This window comes from Thermobia domestica, chromosome 16, assembly GCF_964235325.1.
Source record: "Thermobia domestica chromosome 16, izTheDome1.hap1.1, whole genome shotgun sequence".
Taxonomy (NCBI): Eukaryota; Metazoa; Arthropoda; class Insecta; order Zygentoma; family Lepismatidae; genus Thermobia; species Thermobia domestica.
The window spans coordinates 31,751,467-31,763,301 of record NC_137469.1 but is presented as its reverse complement, the minus strand read 5'-3'; the positions used below and the strand labels follow the sequence as shown (position 1 = coordinate 31,763,301).

General features: G+C 39.0%; 1 protein-coding gene across 1 annotated transcript; it reads right to left on the bottom strand.

The window, feature by feature from the left end:
* Positions 1-3,820: 3,820 nt before the first annotated feature.
* Positions 3,821-4,993, bottom strand: LOC145672441 (uncharacterized). Its single transcript, XM_081741596.1, has one exon. It carries the CDS (start codon positions 4,991-4,993, stop codon positions 3,821-3,823), a length of 1,173 nt encoding a protein of 390 aa, XP_081597722.1.
* Between the last annotated feature and the right edge of the window lie 6,842 nt (positions 4,994-11,835).

The following is an 11,835-nucleotide window of genomic DNA, read 5'->3' as shown; positions in this document are numbered from 1 at the left end:
CAGGGTCTGAATAACGAAAATTATAACATATAAAACGGTAAGGGAAAGATCCAGTCATCATCCAGGAATCAACCAGTAACTCAATTGGTCAAGTCTTAATCCAACGATTGCTGGACAACATGGGTGGACAATCACTATTCTTACAGTAAGTTGTATTTTTTATTTTGTATATAAAAGGCTGTCATTTGTATAGGCTCCAAGCTCAGCGAATTGGTTTCCCGAGTAAAAACAGAAAATTATTTTGTCTCCTTAGTCCTTTAGTTCATAGAAATAAAGCCTTGCTTGTTATTTAAAAAAAAGAAATATTAATCTGTTGATATACATTATCCTTAAATTAATTTGATATCTAACAGGCAAACATACTTGACTGCCAAGGATAAATACTAGAAAACTCTACCACCTCACTATTTAAACAGCTGCCAAATCTTTCCGCTAAAACAGGGCTAAAAATTCGCCAGCTGCAAAAAAAAAAAAGTTATCACGTCTACAAGAATATTGTAAGTAATACTGCAATCGGTATTTAAGATCAGCTAATTATTACTCTCCAATAATGTTGAGATTAGAGCCTAAATAGGTCAGTATCATCCTCATCCATTTAACATTACGTCATCTCAGTCAACGTCAGGAGCGGACGAAGGCAAAATTTTCACCCTGCCAAGAGTCTTTACCCCCTCACCTAGTCCTAGTCTATACTTTACATTTTATTACAGTGATGTTAGAAAATACGTTCGAAAATTTATTTTGGAGTGCTCGTTTGGGTGCCCCCTGACGTTAGCGTCCCGGGCAGTTGCCCGGTCCGCCCAACCTATGGCGTTTGTGTATAGCCGCAGTACGTACGTGGAATTGTGCTGTGCCTCATGATAACATTTTTAACTAGTTTTAATCCAGATCTTATAGGTCATAGAATTTGTTATTATTGTTGAAAGCCTGTTGCGCAGGGGAATTTTATTTATAGTTAGTAAGCTTAGTACATGTAATATAGGACTGGTATCGTGTTAATACAGGGGGATTAATTTCTTAATCATACAGTGCTATAACCTCGACGAGTTAACAGTAATGTCAATAAGTTGATACGCAAATGTAATAAACTGCGAGCGAAGTGAGCAGGAATTTCTATTTTTGCCATACCCTACTACTACGCCACTGGGAAGACCCCAAACATCCGTGGAAGTAGATTAAACTTTTTGCGCACGTAGGAAGTATGACAGAGGCCACAAATTAAAAAAGAAAACAGTTCGTCTTCGGTATGTATTGTAAGGAAATCAAACGCGCCTATATATAATGAGAAACAAATCAATTATCTCCGAGTTCGCTCCTCATGACATCACACAGTATGAGTAACGTGAGATGTAGGAAAAGTCTTACTGACACTTTTGAAAATGTGACAAGTATTTGTTAAATGGTCCTGAATTGGGTAGAATTGTACCAACTTTTTCACAAAAGGGGCTGAAAATGCCAGCGTGATACCAACGGGCCGATGAATGACAAAAGGGGCTGAATTTGGTACAATTGTACCAAGTGTGGCAACAGTGGCATGTGGCGATGGTTTGGAGTGTAGGGAGCGTCACTGTAAACGGTTTCAAAAATAGAGCATGTTCCCTGTCATAGCGTTGAGTGATATATTTAAGACGAAGAGCTGCGAGATGATAAAGAAGATGAGGAAATGTGATGAGATCGTACAGCTCATGGATTAAACTCGGTAATTCAATGCGGTTTGCTATACGATGTTTTTTTTTCTTTTGCTAGCCGGAGCTAGCTACCCGCTCGAGGGTTACGCCCTCTATGGGAAGAATTGTGGTGGCATAATAGGGAGATATAGAAGTAGTTGTAGCTGGTCTATGGGATAGTATCATACTTAGTTAGGATGGGTAAAAAAAATAAGGAATGACGGAAGGATAATTATAGAGAGGGTTTTATTTATTTATTTATTTATTTATTTATTTCTAACATTGTCAGGTTGAACATTGTGATCTTTAGATCACAATCATGAGATGAGGATGAAAAAGGCGAAATGTAATGCTGTGAAGTGCAAAAGACAATACATCAATGGGTTATGTTAGTTAACAGATGCTGGTTAATCTTCTCGCTTGGGGACTGCTCCAAGCATTGATGAAAGACAAGAGGAAGCCCAGATTAGTGACAGAGGTATTACAGTGCGTATGATGGACAGATGAGAGGTTGTGGGTCGTCGGTCTTCAATTTTTCTGCTAAGGGCAGATACTTGTGGTTTGGGGGTAGAGTGTAATGGTAGATCGTGAAGAGAAGAGATAGCGGTGTATGTATGATAGGAGCTGAAATCGGAAAGTCTATGTGGGCGTTCATGGTGTCTATAAGGAGCGGATGTCGTTCATGCATATGTTTATCGATATATTTGAGACGGAGAGATTCGAGATGAAAAAGAATATGTGTAAAAGGCGTTCTTTCGTACAATTCGTTTGTCGGACTGGGCAGTTTTATCCGGTATGCAATGCGAAGTGCATGGCGTTCCAAGATCTTCAATTTGTTATAGAAGGAAGGAGGTGCAGCGATCCAAGCCAGATTAGCATATGTCAGAACTGGACGCAAAAAAACCTTATAAGTATTTAGCACAGTTGTGGAACTGAGACCTCAAGTAGTACCTGTGAGGCGTTTTAACAAATTGAGACGGTTTGAAGCTTTGGCAATGACGTCCTGTAAATGTGGTTTCCAAGTGAGATGTGTGTCTAAGGTGAGGCCGAGGTATTTGACAGATTTGCTGAGTTGAAGACGGGTATCATCGAATGTGAGATGAAGTAGGTTGGGGTTTCGGTGAACCTTCGTGCGCTTTTTGGGCGGCAAGAAAACTATAGTTTGGGTCTTCAGAGCGTTTATTTTGAGGCGCCACTTTTCACACCAGTTAACGAAGGAATCTATTGCGGACTGCATTGAAATGTTAAGTTGATGAACAGTTTTGCCGAGTGCTAGAAATGCGGTGTCATCTGCATATTGGTAAACATGAACGTTAGGAGTCAATGCTGGTAAGTCGGCTACATATAGAAGATAAAGCAGAGGAAAGAGTGAAGATCCTTGGGGTACGCCAGAGTAAAGGAATATAGGATGAGAGAATGTGTTATTAATAGAAACGTATGCAAGGCGACAGTGCAAAAAGTTATAGATAAATCGGATATAGGTGATAGGAAGACGAAAGTTCAAAAGTTTGTACATAAGTCCGGCGTGCCATACTTTATCAAATGGTTTCTCCAAATCAAATAAGGTAAGACAAGATGGTCGTGATGTATTATAATGGTTGGTGATGTGATTGAGGAGACGTAATAACTGATCATTAATGCTGTAGTTTGGACGAAATCCGGCTTGTGAACGTGGTAAAAGATTATAATGAGTAAGATGAACGTGTAGACGTTGAACTAAGATTTTTTCGAGAATTTTACTGATTACAGGTGTCGGTTGGATAGGGCGATATGAGGAGACACTGTCGGCTGGCTTATTAGGCTTAAGGAACATCAAGATCTTAGACGTCTTCCAGTGGGATGGTATAAATCCTGAACGGAGGATGAAAGTATAGATGAGTGAGAGAAGGTACAGAACTATGTATGGACTCTCTTTGATGTGGCGATAAGAGATGGAGTCTATTCCTGGAGCTGTGTTGCGTTTCCTTCTTATGGCTGAAGTGATATCGTCAGGTGTGATAGGCACTGTTAATGGTCTGTGAATATTCAGCGGGTGGTTAGCGTCTGGCTGAAGATGAGCGGATGAAAAATCAAAGCGATCTACCGGATGATTATGAACAGGTCGATCAGGAGTAAGTGGTGTGAAGATATCTTGAAGATATATGGCCTTCGCATTATATGGCATATATGGCATTTGCTTTATCGAGATCAGAGTGTAGTGGTGTGTCGTTTAGAATGAGTGGATAGGAAGTTTTGTTAAATTTGCCAGAAAGTGCATTGAGGCGCTTCCAGTAACGTGAAGGATGGGATGTCTCCGAGAGAGAGTTACAGGCTTTTACCCATTGGCGTAATTTGTAAGCTTTGACATAATTTTGTACTGTACGTTGAAGGGATCTGTGATGACGAAGTGCCTCGCGACTTCCTGTATGAATGTAGTCACGAAAAAATTGTCGGGATCGCTGCACCATGGCAAGATATTGCGGCGGAAGTTTAGGTTTATGTGGTGTATATTGCGACTGTAGGATATATTGTGCAGAGGCGTGATTCATATGGCGTGTAATAGTATCTAAAATACAATATAGTTCTTCTTCTGTAGTAGGTGGATCAAGGCCTTCTAGGTGTTTTGAAAGATATGAGCGATACTTTTCCCACTCTACTTTATCATACCTTGGGATCATGCGAGGTGGAGTTGCGTCAACAGGTCGTGGAATACGACTTTGAATGCATAGCTTGATCGGTACATGATCACTTCCTAAGGGGTCTAAGACTTCAATTATTGTGCGCTGTGTTAAGGTAGCTGAAGTGATAGCTATGTCAGGAGTCGTGTTAGAATCTGGGCGTGTCGGTTTTGGCAGTTGATGGTATGTGCCCGTTGTAGCAGTGGTGATGAAGTTCAAGAAATCTGTTCTGTCTCTGTTGGAACGACTATGGATATTAATGTCAGCTAAGATGATATAGCGCTTAAAGGAATTTGAAATGTACTGAAAGAAGGCCTGAGGAATTGGGTGGCCTGGTCGAACGTAGATTGTTGCTATGGTGATGTAATCTGATTTGTAATAGAGTGTGATTATTAGATGTTCCGGTAGATGCTGAACAGGGCTTGTGTGTATGCGGTATGGAATATGAGGTGAGAAATCTATTGCTACGCCACCGTTGGCACGTCGTGCTGGTAGAATACTATCTTGACGGATTAAAGTGTAGCCTGGAATTTTGCATTGCAGTTTCGGAGTAAGATGAGTTTCGTTTAATAGGAAAGCATTTGCTTTTTCTTCCAGAAGAAGTTGTTCAAAGAGTAGTTTGTGAGCGAAGATTGAACGAATATTAAGAAAAAGAAAAATTAAACCCATGATGCTCATGACGTGATGGAATTTAGAGACTTTGTTGTAATGGAAAGGTATGAAAGTACGCTGTTGGTCCATTGTAAGTTGCGTGGAATTGGAGGTGAAAGACAGATTGTGCAGCGAATTGAACGTGTTGCAAAACTAGAGCGCGTGCAAAAGGATGTATGTTTTGAAGCGTCAGAGTGATGAAAGCTAAGAGCTGCTTAATAGTTATAGGTTGATTGGATGTAGTACAGTTTTCAGTGGTTTGATTTTGTGCATCGTGCATACGGAGAGGAACAACTAATTCAGGCTGGGCTTCTTGAGGAACAGGTTTCGATTTGCATTTGTAACTATAAGCAGGATGACGTTCGTGACAGGTAGGACAGTCAGGTGGTTGTTGCATGTTTGGACAGGTCCGGGTGTGGTGGGAACCACCACAATAACCGCATTTGAACGAATTTGTACATTTTGAAGTTGGATGTGTATACTCCTGGCAGCGGTCGCAACGAATTGGTAAAGGGGCTGGAGTTTTCGAAGGTTCCACTCGGTGTCGTTTCTTGTAGATGTATGCCCCGTGTTCCAAGAGATCATCAATAGTATCTTGCGATTCGGTCAAGACCCGGACCATGTAAGTAGCTCCTTGGTTGTTACGGATGCGAAGAAGACATTTCTTGAACGCGTACCCTTCTAGACGTAATTCCTCCTTAATTTCTTCGTCGCTGTATGATGGATCCACTCCGCGAATGACCACAGATAGCGTAGGAGATCGTCTTGGTGGTGGTAGTTGTTTGGTACGTTGGTCCTGCAGTTTCGTAAGTTTTGCTGTCTTACCGAAGATTTCGAAACTATGCTTGTCTCTGATTGTTGTGGCAAAATGCGGTAGAGGTGACTTTATGATATAACCGTTTTGTGTTTGGACAATTTGTAAGATTTCTGAGCGTGGTCGGTATTTAAGAATTTGCTGAAGTAACAGTTTGGCGTTGCGGAGTTTTGGATCAAAATTTTGTAATAGAAAATTATGTACGTCCGGTTGAGGTTTGTGGGATAGTTGCTGGATACCGTCTACTATCATGAGTCGGGAGCTGTCTTCGGAACTAGCAATACTAATGTTATCGTCGTGGTGTTTTTTGTGAGGTGGAGATGTAGAAATAGATGCTACGTTGCCGTCATCGTTAGTCCTGGTATTCTCGTCTGAACTTGGAGCAGTTACTGGTGACTCAAATGCTTCCTTGTAGCTCTTCCGTTTCTCTACTTTATGAGCTAAGACGGATGGTGTAGGAGCAGTCGCAGGAAGACTCGGATGTTGTCCGCTGGCCATAGTGGCCAATGAAGATGGTGGATAGAAAACCAATGATCGGACCGCAGTATGTTGAATGAAATGAAAGATGAAATGGATGATGAAGCTAAGCTTCCAAAAATATGCACACTAGCGTGTACGGTAAGGCAGTCTCCACTCGAGTGAAACCCTCTGTCTCTCTCACCCTCTCGCCCGCCAGTGAGAACTGCCGAACTTGCGTCCACAAGCTCGTAATATCCTCAGTCTGGACTTGACGCTAACTTGCGTCCACAAGCTCGTAATATCCTCAGTCTGGACTTGACGCTGTAAACAATGCCTCGAATGAGAAAGCTGGAAACAGCTAAATTATCGTACACGATGGGAAAAATTATTTGCATTAAAAACACCTTTATTAATAGAATGTTAGTGTATGCTCAGGAAAAAAAGAAAATTATTTCTAAATAATTAGGAGAGAAAATGGTAATTCTATGATATTGGTTCATTATTTTATTGTAAAATTATTTCATCACTTGCAAGTCAATCTAAACTAGTCAATTTATTCTTTCGTCTTCTCGGTTTGAATTGTTTACTTTGCTCTCCCATCTGTGTTTCACAAAAGAAACGTTTCACATTATACTTGTTCACCAAAGGAAATGAAATCCGAAATCGTCGCGTTTACATGCCATTGGCTTTCACCAAACGTCAAGACGTTTGAGCGGGGACAGTAAGTAAATTTGGTATACGAAAATTCAAACTATGTTTGTGGCGTTTTCTCTGAAAGGCGATTTCTGACTGAGCAAACATCTGAGTTGCTTCATTGCGACAAAAATACTAATTTCGAGCGTTTTAGTTTCTATACAGGACGAAGAATACTGTGAAAAACTATTTTGAATTGAAGCGAATGGTACTGTCAATGGCAGAAAAGTCTATATACAACGGGGCAGTTTCACTGAATTCGGGCAAGTCGTACGACCTTAAGTCAAATTAGGATTGGCGTTTCGTTGCTTGAATTGTTGAATTCAAACTCAGACACTTCGTGGTAATAATAATAATAATAATAATAATAATAATAATAATAATAATAATAATAATAATAATAATAATAAATAAAATGAAAAATAAAAAAACACCTCGGATGGAAGACATTCCGGGTTCGATCCAGGCTTTCTGAGTTTTTGAAGGGACAATAGGTTAGTCGTGAATTTTCTTTTTTTATCCATTTCCTCTCATATTTTCATTCCATCAATATCCATTTTCATTCGTTATCCACCTCTCCTAACGACAGTGGCGGATCTAGAAGGTAAAAAGTCGGGGGGAGAGGTAGTCAGAACTCAGACTATGGTAGGTATATCATGAGTTTACTATAAGCGTTCAAAAAGTATGTAAATAATAGTTTAAGGTAGTTTTGTCACTCAAAAAACTGGGGAAACTAGCCCCCCGGCCCTGGGCTACATCCGCCACTGATTAAAGATATTAAATTAAATATGTCATTTTTCTTTTTCCCTAAGATTCTGTCCAATTTCAAATGATGCTTCGGTTCTTTAGAAATCTAGGAACATAATAAACTTTGCATAGAGTATGGTGTGTGTATTATATCACCACCTGACTGAATTTCTTGTATATACTCTGTTGAAGCACTTCGCCCAGTATTTTAGAACATTCTCCACGAAAAAACTATTTTAATTTAAGCAATGCGAGAGACTTATTTTTGAACTAATATCCATTAAGAGCATAAAAAGCCTTCTACACACTGCATTCCTGTATTACTATTGTAAAGTAACATATTATCTCCATTAACGCATACCGTTTGAGATTTTTTACAGCAAGGGGAACTCTGAGGCTCTCGGAATATTAGACGCCAGAGAGGAATGTAGCTTCTATTCCTGGAAGGAAAATGTATATTGTAGCGGTATTGGTTACTGTCTCTCATGAATGTACATTATTATTACTATTATTATTATTACAAAGTTGAATATTAGCTCCACCGCATGCTTTTGACGAGCTCAACGTTTGTGGCGAGCTCCTGGACATTTCGAAACAAAGTTCTCTTTCCTGGAGGAAAAACATAGATCTGTTGCTATGCACGTTGTGGGTTTTTGGTTCGAATCGCTCTTTTCTATCTTTCCCCTGCAGTGGTTACTGTTCGTTCATTACTGTTATTAACCTACGTCATTTCCTCGGATCATTATTCATGTAAAATAATTGAAATATATTCTGCGTGATACATAGTTTCGGGGAATAGAATCTATACAATGTGGTTTCTCTTAAATTTGATATATTTTCATAGTTTAAACATCAAAACTACGATATACCTAACTATAGGCATTCTTTTTACAAGGATTATGTCCGTCCATCCGTTTGTTGACAAATATGAGAGCAAAAAACGTTAAGGGATAGCGAGAAATTTTATCTGATGATTCAGTGTCATAAAAATAAATTCGATTTCTGTGCTTTTATCTTTAATCTAACCAGAAGTAGTACAATTTTGCCATTTCCGGTTTCAACGTTAATTATAATAGAGCAGAAAAGATAAATTATAACGAGAAACGGTATTTTGATATACCGTGTTTACTCGCGTAATAGTCGCAATTTTTGTGCGAAATTTTTAAGGTGAATATCCAACTGCGACTATTACGCGAGGAAAGCTGCCATTCAATTATCGACACTTTCGAATTTTGATACATACAGCATTGTGTCAACATAAAATGGAGGATGGAAATAGGTTACTTCATCTCTGTCGACCGATGGGTCACAATATCACGTATCAGTAAACACAAAAAGTTCTTTTGCGCGAATTCATGCAAGATGAAGAATTTCGAAGGAAGTAGAAAATCCCGTAGACTGCGACTTTTATGCGGGGAATTCTTTGGCGAATATTTTTACTTCAAACTTAAGGTGCGACTATTATGTGAAGGCGACTATTACGCGAGTAAACACGTTAAATTTATTGTCAAAAATATAGTTTTCATTTCCGTCCTTAACCCTTTATTCTAACCAGAAGTGGTAAAAGTCTACCATTTCCGGTTTCAATTTTAATCGCAAAAGACCATAAAGGGTAAAATATGGTGAAACGCGATATTATGATAATTCATTGTCTCCAAAATAAATTTCACCTTTGTTCTTATTCCATTATTCTATCCTGAAGTTGTACGATTTCACCATTTCCGGTTTCAATATCAATCACAATCAAGAATAGTAACGGTAAAATACAACGAGAAATGTTTTCCTTTTTATATTGATTCAATATCTCAAGAAGAGAATCCTTTTCTGCACTTACTACTCTACTAAAAACCGGAAGTGGTTGAAATCTACTGAAACTTCCGGTTTTAAATTTGTCTTATAAAAAAAAATAAAGTAAAAGTGGTTAAATATCGAGAAATGGTTTTCTGATATAAAATTTGATGTCCCAAAAACACGTTCTGTTCTTCGGTTCTAATTCCCCTATTGTAACAGGAAGTAATAAAATATATCAATATTGATCGGTAAAAAAAGAAAAAAAACTGAAAAGAAATGAAATCTTTAAGTTTAATGTCCCATGGTTATGCCGGTTAGGCTAAAGGAGACGGTGATAATGAGAAATGAGTGAAATGGTGGAATGAAGAAAGTGGGAGGAAACGGGAGAACCCCGAGAAAACCCACGAGCACGGCGTTTGTCCACCACAAAGTCCACACGGCGCGAGCTGGGATCGAACCAGGGACCCCAAGCACCGGAGGTGAACGCTCTACCACTGAGCCACCGCGCCCCCGAAAAAAAAAAAAAAGATTGTCAGAACTGTTTCTTATATATGATTCAGCATTCTAAACGCAAATGCTGTCTCACTCCTTAATACATTGAAAGCGAAACAGATGGATCTCTCACTTGTGGTTAAACTATTTGATCTTAATAGTCCGTAATTATATGTTTTCTTTTTCAAAACACATGGAAAATTTTATCTATTTTTTTTCAGTTAGCTGGGGTTAGATTTTCAGACCACTACCCTACACTTATTCTTATCTTGCCATATCCACTGTGATCATGGACGCTTGAAAATGGGGGCAGGGTGGGGCCCGAGCCTACCTCTGGCTCACGAAAATGTATACGTAATGCAGCAAATCATGTATATTAAATACCTGAAATGCCAGACGTAATATAACAACAATGGAGATGGTCCCCTGTCTAGAAAATTTTCTTCGAGCGACCCTGACTGTGACACTACACTGCACTACATCGTTCTTCACACCATCATCTCACGTCTTCATCGATTGGCTTCGCACTCGTTTCCCATTCATTTTAATAACATCCACTTGGTAAGCTAAGTCTTTCCAATGTTCTTCTTCTGTCATGTACAGCCAGAAACAAAAGTTCTTTTCCGTTTGGTAAAATTTATTTTGGGAATAACGATGTTATTGCTAGAACGTGCAGAAAGTTACATTTTAAAAAAAATACCGAAAACTGAACTCAAATTGTTCTTCCATTCTGGAGTTACTTACGAGACTAATTTCATCCAACGGAAAAAAAACTTTTGTCGCTGACTGTACAAACCATCAAAGTCTTCTTTCTTGTAGTTTTTTTTACTACAGGTCTCACACTTACTGTTCATCGGATCGCTTCATTCTTAATTTTGTCTTTCGGCGATACTCCACACATCCTTTGCAGCAAAAAAAAAGAAAAAAGAAAAAAGAAATCTTTAAGTTTTACGTCCCACGGTTATGCCAAAGGAGACGGTGATGATGAGTAATGAATGAAATGGTGGAATGAAGAAGGTGGGAGGAAACGGGAGAACCCCGAGAAAACACACGAGCACGGTGTTTGTCCACCACAAAGTTCACTTGGCGGGGGCTGGGATCGAACCCGGGACCCCAAGTACCAGAGGTGAACGCTCTACCACTGAGCCACCGCCCATAATTCTGTACTTGTCATATCTCCCTCTAAATTATTTCTTAGCAAACGGTATCTAAAGACGATTGTCTTCAGGAAATCTTTTTGCCACTTCCGTTTCATATATTTCACTACATGATTGGTTACAATTCTTTCCCCTTGTCTCCTATATTCTTAATTAATTCGATTTGTACATTATCTACTCGGACGCCTTTCCATTCCTAATCTCAGATATAGATTTTCCAAACTCATCCCGAAATATATTACCATTCTCACATACTTCATTTTCTTCTTCAACATGTATGCAACGAAGTTTATCTTAATTCCCATACAAATCTTCAGCATACTCTTCCCATCTTCTTAAGACTTCATTTCTCTCACTGACTACCTTTCCACCCTTATTATCTACTGAAATTGTAATACACTTTTGTTTCCTCAGAAGTTACATAGATTTCATCTCCTTTGACTTCGTCCGTTTCTAATATAACTTCCGGCTGGTACTTGTTATATAATACTACTTCTGTCATTACTTTCTGTTTCATTGCTCTTTCTTGATATATAATTTTTTTCCCAATTTATTGTCTCTTTTCTTGCATTCAGTTTCTGTTATCATTGCGCACCCACATGTGATATATTGTATTGTTTCTTGATATAGGGTGTTTCAAAAAGAATATACGTATTACAAACAATTATTTTGTCCAAAATATCGATCGCTGTGCCTCGGCTCGGACA

Bases quoted from the DNA above. Each gene is read 5' to 3' on its own strand.
- LOC145672441 (XM_081741596.1), bottom strand. From the start codon at position 4,993: ATGGGTTTAATTTTTCTTTTTCTTAATATTCGTTCAATCTTCGCTCAC.